Source organism: Lissotriton vulgaris, chromosome 5, assembly GCF_964263255.1.
Source record: "Lissotriton vulgaris chromosome 5, aLisVul1.2, whole genome shotgun sequence".
In the NCBI taxonomy this organism is placed as follows: domain Eukaryota; kingdom Metazoa; phylum Chordata; class Amphibia; order Caudata; family Salamandridae; genus Lissotriton; species Lissotriton vulgaris.
In genome coordinates, this window is record NC_141693.1 from 1,611,738,991 (window position 1) to 1,611,759,235 (window position 20,245).

The window sequence follows — 20,245 nt, forward strand, 5'->3', positions numbered from 1 at the left end:
TGGAGGCCAGACGTATTATGATCCAAGCTCTGGTCACTTCTCGCATGGACTATGCGAATGTGCTGCTATTAGGGACCACGGAGAAGAATCTGAGGAGACTGCAAGTGCTGCAAAATACGGCGGCCCGGTTAGCCCTCAGACTCCCTAAAAGAACAGCATCCAAGCCCACTTTGGCTGCCCTTCACTGGCTGCCTGTGAAGAAAAGAATTCTTTTTAAAGCTCTCCTTTTTTGCTACAGGATAGCCTCTGCAGAAGCGCCAGGGTATTTGAAGGATCTTGCCATCCCCTATCTTCCCCAAAGAGCACTTCGCTCTGCAGGTATGGGTCTCCTGACAGTTCCTCGTGTTAGAAAGGCTAGGATGGGAGGCCGCTCCTTTCGGGTGCTGGCTACCACCCAGTGGAACTGCCTCCCACTTGGAATCAGACTAGCCAACAATGAAACCACGTTTCGGAAACTCTTGAAAACACATCTGTTTGCCCTAGAGTGATAGGTGCTTCTCCTCCTTTCTGACTCTTACTCCACAGCGCGGGGACACGCCGTGATGGCGTCACCAGGCGCTTTAGAAATCCCTTTATTATTATTATTATTATTATTATTAAATGTAGTGCACATCGTAAGGTGACGGACGATGTTGGTCGTAGGATTGCGTTTGCTGATGAGACCGCTAAGGAGACTGCCCGGAACCTTAGCACTAGAATGTATGTGACAAGTTCGGTTAGGTGGCCTACAGAGACTAGCATGTGCGAGGATACCATCGAGAGTGTGAAAACGATACAGAATGAGGCCACTGAGACTGAAAAGACGAAGTGGAAAGAGAGTAAGGGGAAAGTTGGATGCGAATGGTTGCTGGATTGATTTGTCTGAGCATAAGAGGTGGATGTTGCCGGATGCGTATGTGCTAGCTGTTGTGACGATGGCACATGGGTTAGCGCATATTAGCGCGAAAGGTATTTGTAAGTTGTTGTCCCCTGTGTGGAGGAATGATGGTATTACGAAGTGTGCTGAGAGATTGGTGAAGAATTGCATGATATGTATGATGCACAATCCTGGTAAGGGAACCCCTACACCTCCTGGCCATTTCGCTCCCCCTTCATGTCCCTTTGAAGTGATTCAGCTAGACTTCATCCATATGGAGCGATGCAATAACCTGAAATACGTTTTAGTTGTGGTCTGCGCATTCTCCCGATGGATCGAAGCCTACCCTCTTAAGGACAACACTGCCTTGTCCACTGCGAAAATCCTACTGAAGGAATACTTTCCTCGGTATGGAATGCCACGGATTGTATGGTCTGATAACGGAAGTGAGTTTGTAGGGAGTGTGATGAAGAGTGTGTGTAAGGGCCTTGGAATTACTCAGAAATTCCATAGCGCCAATCATCCCCAGTCTGCAGGTTTGGTTGAAGGGTATAATGGCACCCTTAAACTCAAACTAGCGAAGATTCAAGCTACGACTGGTCTTTCGTGGCCTGACGCTTTGCCTCTAGCTCTGTTGTCAACAAGGGCGACTGTACACTCCCGAGTAGGGCTTAGTCCCTATGAAATAGTGTTCGGCCATCCTGCGAATGTTTGGGGGGGTTCCTAGACCGAGTGTGTTTTCCGATCTTGAGTATCCAATGTTGATTGATTATCTTCATGATCTGACTGCTAAACTGAGGTTAATTCACCAACAGGTCTTTGAAGCACTGCCGACGCAGACGGAGGGTCCAGGCCACCAGCTCCAACCTGGAGACTGGGTGGTAACGCGCAACTTTGCACGCAAAAGAAACCTTGAGCCCCGTTTCACCGGACCCTTCCAGGTCCTCCTTGCCACGAGAACTGCTGTCCGTTTGGAAGGCCGTAAGAATTGGGTGCATGCCACCCATACCAAAAAGGTACCCATACCTTTACCAGCAGACTCGTGGGTGAGGAAGGGCATTGCGTCATCTGAAACCGAAAGATTGCAGACCTTCGTACCTTTTAGCGACGCTCAGCCTGTCGGAGAATCCTCAGTGCAGCAGAACGACATTGTTGAACATTTGTCACCACAAGACTCAAGATCTGAACAATTGACTGATCAGCAGAACTCTGTTCCTTCATCGGATCCATTGTTTGATGAACAGACACGGACACGTCCTGGAAAGAGCCGATACTTTTTGCGATCCAATACAAAATACAAATAAAAGTTTGCTTTTGTTCCTTGACATCTACGTTACCCCATTGCCACGATCAGTCTAAACACTCGTACAACTATGATATTGTAAATATTGAGTTTTTTCCATATCTGTGTTTTTGCTTCCACAGCTGAGAGACTTTGTACATATTTGTGAATTAAGATACCTTGCATCCAGGTGTACCGTAGGGCCGCGCGTGTACTTCCTTCTGGTTAGTAGGTCTTGACACTAGGTCGAAGGCCGTCGGTTCCTGGGAACTCCTGGGGATTGACTACTGCTACACAGAACGAAGTGCGTCAAGAAACGTTGCGGACGGTCTTAGGGGATGACGTTTTCAAAGCTGATGGACTTGGAAGAAGCTCAGGCGCAAAGATTCAAACTCCAACAAATTACTCGTACCAAATGCTTTATGTTTCAGGTGTTCCTTTTGTTTCTAATTGTTTCCTCGTTATTGGTGGGTGGGGTGTATTTTATGATACAGTACTCCCTACCTTCTGCCATACCTACTCCTACTTCTGAACCTAAATCTACCACCACTGTGTCCCCCCATTCCTTTCATATCTTACCCCAACACGAGCAGGCTAGACGTGCGGAATTCAGAAATAATTCCTTCATCCAACTCCTTCATCAGCATCAGTTGGTCGTAAACACTACCAACTGCTGGGTGTGTGGGTTAATGCCACATACCACGGATAAGGGAATTCCATATTTGGTTCTTCCTTATAGTTCCCAGGGTTCAGCTCGAGCATTTCAAACAATGTTTCGAAGCGCACTAGATTCCCACCCCAATCGTGAGCCACGTCCTTCCCGCTATGATCCTGGTCCGTATCACAAACCTCTGGCTAAAGCGATTGCTGATCTAGATAGGGATATCTATGAACCGTCGCTCATCCCGGACGAAGAGGTGCGAGCCAATAGGGATCTAAGTGAGGTTGAGTACAGTGCGCTCGTGAATGAAAGACAGCTTAGAAGCTTGCCTCCGATATGGATCGTACCCCACCTTGGTAATTTCTGTCTACTAGGTCGTGGCCGAACATCGAGAGCTCGTCTTGGAGAGAGTGCTTGCTCCGAGACTTATATCCTACCGACGCTCTCTTCCCCTGTGTTTCTGGCTGCCAAGGGTACATACTTCATCTGTCATGATCGTGCGTATACATGGTTGCCCTCTGACTTTGTGGGCTCATGTTACATTGCAAATCTGTTGCCTCCGACGTTTACTGTTGACGCAGATTATCACAAGACTAGAATCGTGAGGGGCGTGATTAGCGAAGAGGACACTGCCGGTCAAGAGGCAGGAGACTTTTTCAAGGGTTTCTTTCCGTTTTGGGGACCTATGGTCAATAGTAGGAACCTGAGACAGTTGACTCGAGTGGTGGAATCGACAGCTAATATCACTGCCAGTGCCCTTGGTAATATCACCACAGAACTTCAGGCGGATAGGCTTATGACGTTACAAAACCGTATGGTTTTAGACGTAGTCTTAGCAGATCGAGGTGGAGTATGTAAGGTGATCCATTCGAGCTGCTGTATTTTTATTCCAGATAATGCTCCGACTGTCTATCAAGCCATCTCAAAGTTGCATAAGATCTCTGAGTCCATACACGTGGACGAAGGGGATTGGACACTACTTGGGTGGTTTTGGGGCCTGATGTCGACTTGGGGTTGGAAGATTCTGACGATCATCGGGGTTGTTGCAGCGTTTCTGTTCACATGTTGCCTTTGTGTACAGTGTGGTCCTGCCTTATGTGGCCTCTGTGCTACGACGTGTATGAGACAGCCGCCTGTTACCAAAGGAACTCAGATGGATAGAGTCATGTTGCAGCAACATCTAGATGGTCTGATGAATATCGAGTATGATTCTAACTAGTGCTTGCCTACATGAGGGCAAAAGGAGCGTCTGAGGTTCCGTGACGATCGTAAGTGGTGTTTTTGACTCGCACGAATATGGTCGAGTCTGGTATCTACGAACCGCAAATGACGAGTTTAGTGGGTGTACGCAGTTTCGCTGTACTAACTTAAACCGTTCGTCTGTTTCGTGGGTTTCTATATCTGCACCCACGGGTTCCATCTTAGATACGGCATCCATTTTGTTTCTTGCCCTCAAGTAGCCAGCGAACGGACGTTGTCCGCTTCGCGACCCTGGGATTCCCAAGACTCTTGCGGAAGACACGTTTCCTTTGAAAGTGTCTTTATGACGAGGGGGATGATACTGTAAGGCAGATGGCTCCGCTTGAGGCACATCTTGCCGTGCCGGTCTATTGTCTTAGCCGTGCATCTCATTAGGCACGTCCCTTTGATGCCCGCAACTCGTGTTTCCCGATACCACCCCTTTTACACCCTTTTCGATCTCCCCACTGTTTCTGTCTTCCTCTACACCTGTTCCTGTTCCTTCTTCGATCTGTTTACTACCGATTGGAATGTACTAATGGTGGGAAGATGGGTTTTTACAGTTGGGAACCACCAAATGTTTTCATACTTATGTTCCGGGTCTTGGGTACATGAAAGTAACTCCTTGTGGTTTTACGATGGGAACCAAGTTGTAAACCTTTGTGTACCATGTTAACCTATGAGAGAAAACTGTATAAAAAGGAGCGACCCACAGTAGCAAATTGAATCAGACTCCGCGAACTTACATGCTGTGTACTTCACGTGACTTCTGTGTTCCCTGCAGTAAATAAACCTCGAATCTTTGACGCCGAAGGAAGTGTCCCGTGTCTCTGTCATTTGTACGCCGGAACAGGTTACCCACGAAGGTTTCAGGTGTTCTCCCCTGGCACCGCTGGGTCCTAAATAACCCAGTCCTTCAAAGGTCACATTCTTTCAATGGAGAATAGTAAAATGAAAGACTTGATCGATAGTACTGTTGTATTTACGAAAACCCGCTTGAAAGGGGGACAGTACATTATTCTCTTCGATCCAGTTCAAAATCTTATTCAGGGTCATCCTCCCAATTATTTTTTGAATTGTATCTATTCGACTGATAGGTCTGTAATTTCCAGGTTGTGTCTTATCGCCCTTTTTGTACACTGGAATTATCACCGCCCCTTTCCGGGAGGCCGGGACCGGGGCACCTTGTGCTGTAGCGTTTGCCAACAGCAGTATATATCTGACCCAGCGAGCCTTATCATACAGAAAGACATCGGCGGGGACTCCATCGGGCCCCAGAGCTCTACCTCCTGCCACAGTATTAAGAGCAATTAAAACATCATTACTATTTAAAGCATCATCTTTAAAAAAAACAAAGCTTAAATCTTCCATTTTATTTCCTGAAGGGTTACACGCATACTGTGGTCTAAAATAATTAATCCATCCTTCTTGAGAAACATAGTTTTCAGGCTGTTCAGACTTACTCCCTCTGCCCCACTTAATAATAATCGAAAAAAATCTGGAATTATTTTTGTCACTTGCTTCTTTAAGCTCCTGCCATCGACGGTCATCCCATAAACTCTTGGCCTTAAGGATAGCTCTTTTATACATCTGTCTGCCGCGGCGGACAGCATCCAGATTGCCAGCCCTAATGGCATTGCCCAAGTCGACTCTAGCTTTCCTACAATCATCATTATACCACCTTAGTGATTTTGGGGTTGCTAATTTGTTAGTTTTGACAGGCACTAAAAAATGGGCACTAACACACTGAAACAGGCTGTCATGGAGTGGAGTTACACAGTCAAATCAGTATTAACATTAACATGTTCTAGGGCCAGCAGAGCATTATCAACCTCCTCAGCTATTTTGTTCAAAACCTCTAGGTTGGAAGCTACGTTTGGCCAATTAAGATGCCTCATATAATTGGTGGAAACAATAGTTGGGGGACAAAGCTCAACCCAATCTGCTTGAGGTAGGTCCCGCTCCCACCAATCATGGGTGACGCACAGGGGATTGTGGTCGCTTTCCATGCAGTCTTTAACCATCATGTCAGCGATCGTGTGCCAGAACTTCAGGCTACAAAGGACATAATTAATTCTACTTATGCTACGCCCATTGTAACAGCCCCAATCTTATCCTTCGGAGTCCTGCCATTAAGTGCCCTAAGTCCCCTTTCATAACAGACAGTGTTCATCTGTATCACTATCTCTGTCCACTTCTTAAAAGGTTCAAGTTCTACTTTTGGTACCCCCCACTGACTATCTCCATCTTTGTCCGCAGGAAACAAATCAGTAGCTACCAGGGGCTTGAAGGTAGAGTTTAGGTCACCCGCAATTCCTATCTCTGGGAATCTTAACTATAACTACAGAGTGGAATCCACCACTGTGTAATATATATGTCTGTGTGTGAGATACATATATAAATGTCATGAAACAATGTATTTCAAGGATCGACAGCACAGCAGAGAAATCTCCCTAGCAGCGATGAGGTTAAGACCATGAGGGCTGCAAGATGTAGGAGTTACATAGGAGATATATATATATATATATATTCACTGAAAAAACCATAGGTTATAGACCATATATAGTTAGGAATTAGCATTTACAAAACCTTATTTTACTCACACAAAACCATTGTAATTCGCATATATAGTTAGTTGCACTAACTATATATCGCGCACCCGCAATCCACTGCTGATCATGTCACATATTACATCATTCATGACATGGTCAGTGACATCACTGATGACATCACTGATGACATCTCAAATGACATCACTGATGACATCTCAAATGACATCACTGATGACATCACTGATGACATCTCAAATGACATCACTGATGACATCACTGATGACACCTCAAATGACATCACTGATGACATCACTGATGACATCTCATTTGACATTACTGATCACATCATTCATGTGATAATACGATGAACCTCTTCAGACTCTAATATAACCTTAGATACACTCAGTGTAAAAGCTAAAAGTGAGTCCAACCGCCCTATGGAAAACTCAATGTTAAAAACACGTTTTGGGACCCCCCTTTTTTCTTGGCCCCCGCTTGACGAAACCCCCCCCCCCAAACTTTTTAGGGCACGCTCAGAAACAAAATGTGCCATTTTCCTGAAAATTTCAGCCAATTCCGTCCATCCACGCCAAAGTTATTCAACATAGAATTTTCAGAAATCCCTATTCAAAAAAATCCTAACTATATATACCTACTGGCGACCGCCAGTAGGTAATATATGTATCTCACACACAGACATATATATTACAGAGTGGTGGATTCCACTCTGTAGTTATAGTTAAGATTCCCAGAGATAGGAATTCCTCTAATGTTTGCTTGCTGATTATTTTGCTACTGTATGATGAATCTCCACAAACCTTTACAGACCAATTGCTTTTTCTACATTAGCTGATGATGCAAACTTTGTGGTGATAAGTTAAGGGGGCGCAAATAAATAAGGCTCCCAAAACGCTTTTTCCACCAATGCATTTTAAATAAGACGTTTTAGACAGGCAAGCGGCTGAACAGATTTCCATGAAATTTACCAGAGATACAGATTATGGTTTGGAAAGTTTCCTTTTCGGTATTTCATGAAAGTCCGTTCAGTAGTTTGTTAGTAATAAGGGACAAAAACATAGTGATATACTGCGTTACATAGAGATGACAAAGCAGTATATTATTGACTAAAGAAAGCCTTTACAAAAAAAAAGGCAGACATATTGTTTAGACTACAATTTGGCTGTGTTGTTGGTTGCTATTTGAGATATAGGTTAATAGTATGTTTTAAAGATGCAATTATACATTAGGCAGTTTAACATAGCTTGTGCAGGTAGGTAAGGTAGTATTGCTTTATATATATATATTTTTTTTAATTCGAAGTACTGCGTTACGCCCTCAAGAATACAGCAGTACTTAAAATGTTAAAAGAAAAATTAAGGGATGCAAGTGGAAGGTTGTTCTATAACACACTACACCACTCTACTGTATGCCACTGCACCCCATACCACTGCACTCTGTGCCACTCACTGTACTCTACACCGTGCCATTTAATTGGACTCTATGCCACTACACTGTACTCTGCACCACTGTTCTCTACTCCTCTCTTCTCAATTCGGCACCACTCTGGTCTATGCTACTGCACTCTATGCTGCTGCATTCTGCGCCACTCTACTATATGCCACTGAACTCTACGCCATCCAACTGTGCACCATTCTACTGCATGACACTGTTCTGTATGCCATTGAATTCTATGCCACTCTACTCTGCACCACTCTGCTCTACGTCATTGCTCTCTTCCACTCCTCCAAGTCACTCTAATCCACTTCACTCTAACCCACTGCACTTTACACCACTGTACTCTATGTCACTCTAATCCACTGTATTCTATGCCCCTCTACTGCACTCCACGCCACTATTAGGGTGACCAACCGTCTGTAAATTTCACGGACCGTCCGTAATTTCATTGCCCTGTCCGTTGTCCGTCATAATTTTTTTCACGGACGCCTTTTGTCCGTAATTCTGGCGTTTTCAGAAATCTGGGATGACCCCAGTGCAAAGCTTCAAGCGTTTTAGAGCACTCACTGCTGGGGCCATCTCGCATTTCTATGAGGTGATGAAGAGGCTTCAACTGCCCCTCACGTCTGTCAGTTAGCCCCATTGTCATTCTGTCTGTGGCGATTCTCGCATACAGAATGACAATGGGCCATAGGCTGCAGTTACAGCACGTTGTGTGTCTTTTCCTGCACTCTACTTTTTAAAACATCAGCTTACAACTATGGTGTAATCCAAAAGCTTTCAGCAACGCTTATTAGAAGAGTTCTTGCTAACATACTTGACAGTAAAATTCTGTCCGGTGCTCAGAAGGATGAATAAATAACAAACTAAGTTCAACTTAAGTGCAGCTGATCAAGAGCCATGCATTGGGGTTCCTGGTGCGCTCCATTTTGAAATAGACGAAAGAGCTAATGGCAAAGACTTCTGTGTTCTTTGCCAGTCTGCAATTATTTTGCCACCATAAAAAAATTCAGTTTAACTCTTTTGATTAATGTATCTCCTTGAGAGATATCTGAGCTTTGACTGGTCCCAGTATTAAAGCAGAGCAGAGGGATAATGTGCCTCTTGAAAGCACAAAGTGTAACATGCAGTTCAACATTTATTTTATGTAGATAGTTCAGTGGGTTCATTTGGATAATAATAAATATGTATCCGTAAGAACAACCCCCAACCACTATGTTATGTTTTAAACCCTGAGTTTGTATGTCTCCAGACCAAATATTCTTAACATGTGATTGGGGCAACTGGAATTATGCACTTCTGCGGCCGCTGTTCTTTTTCTTATAATTATTGATTTGCCGTATTTACCATATAGCCCATTATCTGTTGCATAATTTGCTAATTTTAACAAAAAATTGTTTCTAGCTCAAATGGATCAAAAGTTACTAAAAGAGTGGAAAATTGTATTCACGGATAGTGGTAGACCCTTCAATGGTCATCTTTCCGTTGCCTATTTATTTATTAAGTTGTTGAGCTGGTACTGATGAGGGGAAATCTTTGCTCCGACAGTATTACCAATTTTCCATGTTTTCAAATGAAAAAATAATAAAGTAATACTACAAAATATGTGCCGCATTATGCTGCATAATTTGCCTTTACTTGCTGTATAATTTAGTCAACCCTGCCGCATAATTTCAGTGGCCCTGCAAATAATGCCTACCAGTATGAATGACATGTAACTCCTACATCTTGCAGCCCTCATGGTTTCATTTTATTTCAATATTTCTAGTTAATGGAGAACAAAGAGCGCAATTGGAAATGTCTGACATAACATGACTGGAGTGCACTAATCCCAAAATCATCTAGTGCCATACTAACCTGCCAGGCAAGTGCCTCGTACTGCAGCCTTGGATGGATTTCTCCCTCATTACCTGCGGCGGCCACACCAGTGGTCCTGCCGCCCTATTTTGAGTTACGTGGTCAGACTGCCGCAGGCCCTCTGCAACCGCCGGGGAACCCCCGGTACCTAGTAGTGTTGCAGCGGTGTGAGGCAGTAATATGCTGGTGGTGCAGCATTGACTGAGTGCGTTGACGGCTGTCGGGAATCGGACCACAGTTCACTTCAAGAAACTTTACGGGTTGGCTGACCGTCCTCGGCTGCTTTCCTTTGCAAAGTAATCTACCTTATATTGGAGACTTGATCTCTGCTATCCTCTATACAATTCCGGGTTGGCTGACCAAACAAGGCGGCTTTTGTCGTGAAGTATTTTACCACGCGCTGGAGATTTGATTTCTTCTATCCCCAGTAATCCTTTGCCGCCTCCGTTCTCTTTCTAAACTGCTGATCCCACTGTGACAGCAGTTCCATGTAATTTACACCGTGGTAATCTACATCACAGCTTTTGCCCCCTCACCCCACCCGCTTCCCCCCGTCCTTAGGAAGACCCACTGTAAGGCCTCCATTGATCCTTCTTCACATTGGAGTTGAAACATCAACAACTATTATTCCGCCAGCACATGCCTCCGTTATAATACGCTCACGAGGGCCACCTAAAACATGGCAATATGAATATTGTTTAACATTGATGTGTTTGTCTTCTGGCTCCACATGGAAGCAATTTATCTGCATTTGTATTCGGACCAATAATTGATTGACCATCACTTTTGATCTTGCAAAAATCCTCCATCCTTGCATGCCATCACACCAACTCGCACTCCCTACCTCTCCCTCAACCCTTGGGGCACGAACTTGTGTACCTTTAATTAAGCAATATATTGTTCATGCCAGGTCCATTGTGATTAAATAACAGTGTACCTGCATTACTACTTGACTTGGCTTATGTTTATGTTTTTTCAATCTTTACTTTATTTTTCTCTTATAAGTAAAAGTGTACTGGGACCCCTTCTCAATGTACCTTGGTGGTGCTGCTGCGGCACCACCAAGCATATTACGAGTTTCTTCACTGCCAGCCTTTTCATGGCGGTTATTTGGCCATGAAAAGGCTGGCGATGAGGGAACTAAGGGGGCTAAGACCTGCAGAGTTGCGCATACCAAAAAAAACCAAGAAGGGCACGATTGTCTCAACCTAATATAAGACTTGTACTTATTTTGGTTGTCTATTTACTTACTTATATACTATTGCGCAACCTCCTCTGATGTTTCTGTAAAATGTAACTTTTGTCCTGAATTTTGACCTTTTGTCCTGAATTTTTGTCCTGAATTTTGACCATTTGTCCTGAATTTTTACACTCACCGTCCTGAATTTGCACCCATGCCAGTTGGTCACCCTAGCCACTATACTCCAGTCTAATGTACACCACTGCACTTTGCTCCACTGTACTCTACCCCATTACACTCTACTCTGTGCCACTCTGCTATTCCCTACTTTACTGTGTGCCACTCTATTGTACGCCTCTTTTTTGCCACTCTGCTCTATACCACTTCACCCCACATCACTCTACCCCACTTCACTGTACCCCACTTTCCTCTATGCCACTCTACTCTGATATTCAACTCTGCGCCACTCTACGCCACTCTGCTGCATGCCACTTCAAGCCACTTTAGTCTTCTCCATTGTAAGCCACTGTACATTTCACAGGTTCATTCTACCCTGAACCACTTAACTGTACACCCCTCTGTTCCATGCTACTCTACTCTGCACCACTCTACTCACCGCCACTGCTCAGTACACCACTGTGCTCTATTCAGCTCTACTCTACCCCACTCTACTCTACCCCACTTCACTCTACCCCAGTCTACTCTACCCCATTTCACTCTACCCCACTTCACTCTACCCCACTTCACTGTACCCCACTTCACTCTAACCCATTTCACTCTAGCACACTACGCTCTATGCCATGCTACTGTATGCCACTACCCTCTACCCCACCCCATCCTACTCTACTCCATTCTACGCCACTGCACTGTTAGCTACTATACTCTACTCTGCACCTACTCTACACAATTGCACTCTACATCACTGTACTCTACGGCACTCTATTGTGCACCATATTGCTCTACCCCACTTCCCTGTACTGACGTCTGTGTTCTGTAACCCACTCTGCTCTGTGCCGCTCCACTCTGTGCTGCTCCAATCTGTGCCGCTCTACTCTGTGTCTCTCTTCTCTGTGCCACTCGAGTCTACACAACTTCACTCTGCTCCACTCCAACTCACTTCACTTCGCTCTACTCTATATAAAAAGTTAGATATATACGGACCCATTATAATGAGGCAGATTTTGGTTTAAGCTTAAAAATAATTAATTCTGATATTATTACGTAGAAAAGCTCACGAGATACATTTCCTTGTCCTCAAAACCATAATCATTCAAAATCTTACTACAGAGAAACAAAATGCGAATGGAGCTGCTGTAGATATAGCAACGCTTTGCCACACTGGGCAAAACTTTGCCCCTTCAACACGGGTGAAATGGACTTGTTCCTTGAGGCAAGATAACAGCCACAAAACAGTAAAAGATGCAAAACTGCTAGTTCTGAAAAATCGTCACATGGACACACTGGTGAATAAAAAAAAGGTCATTTTCCCAGTCCATAAATGCTACATTCATATGAAAAGTGTTTTAAAGAAATCTAGTCAACGGAAATTGGATATTCACTTAACAAACATATAGTTGAGTTCCAGGATGTATCAACAAGTCATATAAACAAACAGTTAATGTATTTATTTCGAACTTCGCATGATCATTCTATCTGAATTCTGATGGCCACATAGCTTTCCTTCCTATTTTCTGTAGACCTTGCTGATCAGTACAATAATTTAACTTGCTATTTCTAATTATCAGGATTTTTATTCTTATCTATAAAGCTTTTGATGCCTTCAAATGGAATTTGGGACGAAAATTGGTATTTTTTGGTAGGATGGGACGCTTTTGGGTTCATATGTGGGCACACTAGACAAAACAGAAGACAATTACCTGAGGTTTCCAATTTGGGAGAGATGCAGAAATAGTAAAGCGGTGCCTTACTTGTTAGAAGAGCAAGCAAAATTAGCACATTTATAAAAAAAATGTTGTTGCATTTTTTCATGATGTGATGGGTATACATAAATGAGTTTGAAAAATACATATATTACATGAATTCGCTTTTTAGAAAATGTTTTTTAAATTGATGTACTGCATATTCTGTGTGATGGATTAAATTAGTCATCATGAAGATGTCTCCCCCATGTTTGATTATTCAAGTTTTATTATGATTGTTATTATATAAACATGCGCGTTTGTGTTGGAGGCTAGTAGGTGCCTTAAGTTTACAATTTTTTAACGTTAAGTAACAACGTTGTACAAAGTGCGATATTAAGTTATCTTTGGTTGTATATAATTAGGCACTGTGCACTTTATTTGGTATGCGAAATACAAAAACATACAAAACGTTGTCTGTGTCTATGATTTTGTAAATCATGTGAATATTATAAGGGAAAGAAAATATGGCTTTCCTATGTGTAAGCAAGGCCGTTGCTGCAGCCGAAACGCATTATGGCAGCCTGTCAATAACAGTTTTTTTTTCATGTACAAAACCTCTGGAAGTGGTGGCACCTGTTCTTTGAAGCGGGATGGGAGTGAATTTTACCCAGTGAGACGTACCAGTTTTTGTCGATACCCTCCGGTCATGTGCACGGATTTGGACAATATATATTTAGATATATATTTTCTCCGTGATCCACTCAGGCTGGACTTTTCTACATTTATGACTTCAGCGAGAATTCCTACGATGCAGAACTAGGATTACAAATTAGTCACATTTCCTTCTGCAGCAAGAATATTTGCCTTAGATTGAGATCAGACCCACCCATCACCCCTTATTCAAGAGAAGGCTGTAGTCTTCACATGGCACAAATACGCTTAAGAAGAACTGTGGTAACTGCCACTGAGTAATGCATTCTACATGGTTGGCTAGTCCGTTTTTAAGTAGAAAAGTGGTTTTGCCATAAAGCCTCTTCACATTCCAGTTTTTTTTATTCTATTTTTCCTTCTTATATATTCTTTCAGCCCATGGAAAATTATTCAAAAAAGTTATGAATAGGTAGAAGGCAGCACGTTACGAGAATCTGCAATTAAAGGGAGCTAACTTCTTCCTTGACATTTCTAGGATTTCTCATTACAGTATGGCTTGGTGTACATTTGCGCATCTGATTATTCTTTGCAGCTAATCCATAATAGCATGTACCATTGTAAAGCGTTCAGTTATACAATGGTTATATGTCCTTAACATGCATGATAGAGAGCTTCACTGATATGGGAATGTATATCACTAACTGAACTGTAGAAATTTATTGAAACTGTATATTCTTTGTTGCTTAACTTTAGCCCTATGGTGCTTCAAATCTGTAATGTCATGTGTGCCTTGTACCTGAGTTGTTGTGATCTTTTAAATCCATGGGATCACATTTTCTTTCTATGGTGTGACATGGTAATGTGTTTTTACATTCAATGTATTATTTTTTTTCTTTTCTCTGTAGAATGGGTTCCTTGCTCTCTATGGGGAAGGTGCGATTGAGGAAGCCCGCAGACAACGTGAGGGGAACTGGGCCTCTGTGAAAACAGTTTTAACTGGGGCAGTTGCGCTGGGGGCTCTTATGACCGTTGGAGCGCTTTTTGCAAGCAAATAAAATCCAAGATTCTTCATCTGTCAAAGAAGAGGCGGAAAATGCCAATAGAATGATGACTTTACCGGGATGGGAGGGGAAACAGATATACCAGTATCAAGGACCGCAAAGAGAGGAGGAGGCTGTTGAATATCAGTTTGTCATGTACTTTTAAGAACTGTGGCAGAGTGGGACCAAGCCCTCTCTTCCTTGTGAAGCGGATGGTTAGTATTGAGGTTCAAACTCATCAGTACATCAGCTTGTTGTGAATGTACATGAAACCTCTGTGAAGACTTTGGTTCAGCAAAGCAGACTGCCACACCTCCTAAGTGTTGATGCTGTGCTTATCAGGATATGGGGCAGCTTGGTTATGCTGGAACGACATTGTTCAAATCCTGTGTACTGCTGCAAGATCTAGATGTTTTTTTTCTTTCTACCTGCTATTTCAAGAGTGTGGTGATACCTTGACAATCCAATACCTGTTACTTTGATTCTGCCATCCTGTTACTTGGATTCTGCCTTCCTGTTACTTGGCAGTATCGGCACACGAAAAGACACTCTTCTACTGCCTCTGCTGGGACAGTTGAGAATGAGAGATCCAATTCATGCTCTCCAGCTTTGCGGCTTGGTAATCTAATCTATTAAATTCCCCACCTACTACTTGGGTACCTGAGATTTCCCTTGACTTTCCCTTGATTTTACTGCTTAGGATTTTGAGTGCTTCCACAAGATTCCGTTTTTAACCTATTTTTCTAAGGGTCAACCTCCAAAGGGTGCTCTCGAGTAGAAGTTGCTAGATGCATCTGGTATAGGTGCTACTCCATATCCACTCCCTCCTTAAATTCCAGAGCTAACACATACTGCGAGAATGAGTCTTAGGACGCTGAACGCTAAGAATATGCTTACTACTGTCTACAGAGAAGCACTTCCTCTGAAAGCTGATAAATTGTTTGTTAAGGAGATACACAGTTTTCAAATAGCTGCTGAGTACTGCTATCTCCATATAGTGGCGGCTGCGTTCTTAAGAACGTGTGGGCACATAGATGCTGGGAATCATTTGGACTCGGTAAGATTTGTGTTACCAGCTGCATGAAGCCATCCACAGGTTGCTGAGGGACTGCTTGCTAAGAGTTGAGGAGTTTCTTTTAACTGTCCACTGGAAACTGAGAAGCTGCCTCACTATAGATACTGAGCAGCTGCTTGGCAGATGAGTACTAAGGGGCTCCTGGTCACAGAGTGTCAAAGATTTGCTAGCTGCTGGGGGAAGAGAGTGAACTTAGTTCTAGGTGTTGAAAAACCAGGTATCTGTCACTAGATGGTGAGGAGCCATCTGAGGCTGTGTTCTGGGTGCCAAGGAATTACAACATATTGCATAAATGCCTGGAATTTGATGACAAAGGAACTCCTATTTGGTTATGCAGAGCTAACAGCTGCATGCATCAATGGAAGTAGTAGCGCTTCCTTGTGCTTGCTTGGCAGCATATTTCATTGCTGCTCACAGGTTCATATCCTTTACATTACAATGATAAGTTGAGCTATGCTTCAGTTTGGTGTACTTTTTCATTCAGGGCATATTCTGCTTGCTGCCGCTAGACTCCATTTTTGTGTGCTATTGTATGAAATGTAGAACTTACAATGGCTTTTTTGCTGGATTAAAGGGTAGGTCTGTATCTTGTCGTAGCTTCTTGGTTTCAAATTCATTAACACCTGTTGTGGGCTACTATAGGCTTGTATCAGTCTTACCCTAATGGCTGGGGGTTTCAATTGTATTATGTATTGATACATAAATGAGCATGGTACCAGTAGTTTTCCACTGCAGGCAATGCAACTATCAAGCTGCCAACTGCCCAGCAATATGCTACATTTATCCCTGCTGTTAGAAGCAGGTTGATTTCCTTGCCACCGCTGGCAGTGAATAGGCTGATTTTTTTTATTTCTATTTTTTATACCATACTCTGTAATAGTCTGTTACTTCAATTGGCAGTAGAATAGGTTCCTCACCAGCCTGCCTTTGCACTAGGTTGAATTCCTTTTTGCTTTTAGTTTCTTCCTACCCTGGGCTGTAGTCTAGCCCCCTCCATGCTCTCAGATGCAGGTTAGAATCCTCCCTGTCCCCTGAAGTAGGCTTAGATCTTCCACGCCCTCAAAAGTAGGCTAATACCCTTTACCAAAATTGCAGAGAGGCTGGGTTCCTACCCACCTTCTGCAATAGGTTATATTACTCTGAGGACTCAACAGTGTGTTGGGGTATCATTTTGCCCCTGGCAGTATATGAGCCTATCCTCACCCTTTACAGCAGACTTATTTAAGCTGATGGCTGTGACTGGCTTGAGGAAACTGTTGATGGGCACTGAGAAGCAAATAGCTGCAAATTTGAAGTAATTTCAGTATGACCCATATGATAATGGCTTGCTGAGTGTGATTGCGCTCCGAGATTAACATTTTACAGTTGTTTTTTCAGCATAGGGGCTCTTTGGAGTTGCAGTTCTGTGGTTACGTGTGTGTTTTTATGAAGAGAGAATGCTGTGGAGGAGGCATGTCTCTAAGATTGACCATTATTGGTGCGAGATATTGAACAGCATTTTTTCAGTCGCTAGGGTATGGGGAAAGATGATTGCTGAAAGTGTGTCTAATGTGGAGTGGATAGTGACAAGACATTATTTTGTTTCTTACAAGGACTATTCCCTGCTGACCACTTAGTGCAAATACACGGTTTGAGGTTCCACCATCAAAAAACAAGAGTAGCAGGTAGAATTACCAAATGAAATACATCTTTATGGATTCTCAAATATTTTTGGCGTTGCTGCTCTTGAGGTCTGCTTAGTTTAGAGGTAGAGTTCTTTGGGGTTTGCAGCTGGAGGTATTTGAGATTTGAAACTGAACATTTATGGAGGGTTGCAGCTGGAGGTATTATATTTAAAGGCTAACACTTTGAGGGGTTTGGATAGAGGTCCTTGGATGTTTACAACTGTAGGCCATTGGAGTTTAGTGTTTTTATTTGTTTTTCAAGTTTGTATCAGTTTTTTGTTAGAAGATGCATACACACATTACCTCCAATAGTATGCTACCTAGAATATATGTACTGCCCTTTTACCAACATGGGCTTTGAAAGTAAAACCTCAGTAGTACATCCGCGAATCTTATGAAGATCTTAATTCCGTCATCAAAACCATTTCTTAGGCCAGTTGTAAACACACTAATATTACCAGCACGAATTGCTCTCACGCACACACACACAACCACACACACACACATATATATACAACCATGTGTTTGTAAACAAATGCATTTAGGCGTATGTTATCGGTGTTTGTAATAATAGTATACACACCTAGGCTCTGTCAGTAAAATAAAACCTACACAAAAAAGTGTAGTTCTCTTTTACACTCACAGCCACACCCCTGGGGGTGGTCACACACCTGTAGTACCTGCTAAATTCATATATACCTTGCTCTGATAGCAATGCACCTTTAGTATGTGTTCTATTCTTCTGCACAACCGGGCTCTGATAATAATGCACTGATGGTATGTTCACTGATCTTGTACACACATTGGCTCTGATAGTAAACACCCAAATATTGTATATGCACACAATAGTTCTGATAGCAAAACACTGATGGGCACATGCATTGATATGTACAACTTGGTTTTGATAGTAACAAACATAGTATGAATATTACCTTTATGCAAAAAAGGTCTCTGATAGTATCACTCCTACAATACGGGCACTACTGTACACACTTGGTTTGTTGTATTATCACAATTGTAGAATGAGCACTAATCTACACGTCTGTCAGTAATACACCAATCTCATATCCACTAATCAAATATTCACATTTGCTTTAATAGTAATAAATCAATAATACCTACACTGTGTAGACCTATCCCAGATGGAGCATAATAATATTAACTTCCCTGCGCACCCACATCTCTGGTGTTCTTCTGTTCTTTTCTGTGGTCATTTCCACAACATGGGCTCCTAACACTAGAACCTGTCTTCGGCTACTTCTGTATCTCAGGAGTGACAAAGAGTGGTAAAAAACTAATGTCTTCAGTGGTCTGATGAGTTTTGGAAGCGTAAGGAGGTCTTAGTTGAACAATGCACTGAGCTCTGGAGACACAAGGAAGAGATTGATACTGACGTTTTGTTTCAGAAGCTTCTAGCCCTTTCCAGGAGTGCCAACTATTCCTGATGTGGAATCCTTCCCATGGTCACAAATATTTTACTTACCGGTATCTAAATATTTTTAAGTCTCGTATTTATTAAAGGCCTCCTCAAACCAGAATGTGGTGTGCAGCATTTGTGTTGCCTTTTTTGGAGGGAGACTGGAAGCACATTATTCAGACTTAAATAAAGTAATGTAACATGTGAAATAATCAGTAAACAAATGAAGGCACACATGCAATACGTGAAATTACTACTGCAAACACCTTTAAATTGTTCTTTTCTGCTTACATTGTTTGATGATTGAGAGGAGGCCAGTAAACGTAAGAACGTTCTCAAAAGTGTGATGAGCGAGTGTTCCTGACGCTAATTGGGCAAGAGCGAAAATTAAAAGAGGTAATATACATTTTTGTGCCATTGTATTTTTTAATTTATGTGCAATCCGGTAAGGTCGCCCCCCCCCCCCCAGCCACCCTAATCAAAGTAAGTTACACTGAAAGAGGTGATTAGAAATGTAGAAGCAATGCGACATGAGACTATTGGATGAAACAGATGCGGTTTCGCTGTGTAGCCTCAAAACAGAAAACAACACCATGGCATAATACTGTTTACATGCCGAATGCACTAATCCTTCTGAATTCCAAGTCACTGAATTTTTCCCAAAAACTGAAATACCTCCTAAAGCTAATTACAGACAGACGCATGTATTCTCTCGCTTTCTGTTCCTCTGTTCACTTCCTCAGCTAGGAGGGATGACTAGGGGAACAGACAGAATAAACATGACAGCACAACAGGTACCATGGCTGTACCTCCTTGACTTGAATACAATCAATGAAATATTGGCAGATCACCATGCTTAGACTGAACCCAATATTAACATTTGCACACAAATATCACCTTTGTTGAAGTTATTGTCCATTCTATATTTATGTGCCCATGCCTATTTAAATGTATTCTAGTGACCTGCGGATCGTCACTACTCGCATAATATAATCAGGTTATGCATGTAATATTAAAGCATGTGGATTGCTATATCCATCTTGGACCAGGAATGTGATTATTGCAAACCTATGTGCCACTACAGGGTTCAAAATTGTCTGTTAGCCCTAAACTGGTCCCAGGATGCTTGTTTACGGTCCAGGGAAGACTGGCAGTTTGGGCTGGACTGTTCCCATGAGGCACTGCGTCAAGACTGATTTGCATACAGCTGTGTCTGAACTGGGGTAGCGAAGTGAGCTAAAGAAAGATGATGGATTCAACCCAGATCTGTGACTGGGGATGAGTGTCTGAAAAGTTTCAGCGCTCTATCCATCATCTCTTTGTGTTTGCTTCCAGATTGTTTTGTCAGGCTCGATTAACTGCGCACAGATGGTAAAAGTATGTTCTCCCCCTAAAAACATAAATTCCATAGAGCAGAGTTTTGTATTCTAAAAAACACAAGTAACTAGATGGTG

The 20,245-nt window shown here is 42.7% G+C and overlaps 1 protein-coding gene across 2 annotated transcripts in view; it reads left to right on the forward strand.

The window, feature by feature from the left end:
- The window catches only part of BCL2L2 (BCL2 like 2), a 327,287-nt gene extending 308,090 nt beyond the window's left edge, over positions 1–19,197 (forward strand). For both annotated transcript variants that reach the window (XM_086923764.1, XM_086923765.1), the window contains one exon: positions 14,501–19,197. In XM_086923764.1, coding sequence (XP_086779890.1) covers positions 14,501–14,650 — 150 coding nt within the window. In that variant the 3' untranslated portion in view covers positions 14,651–19,197. The remainder of the gene's footprint in view (positions 1–14,500) is intronic.
- Positions 19,198–20,245: the final 1,048 nt, after the last annotated feature.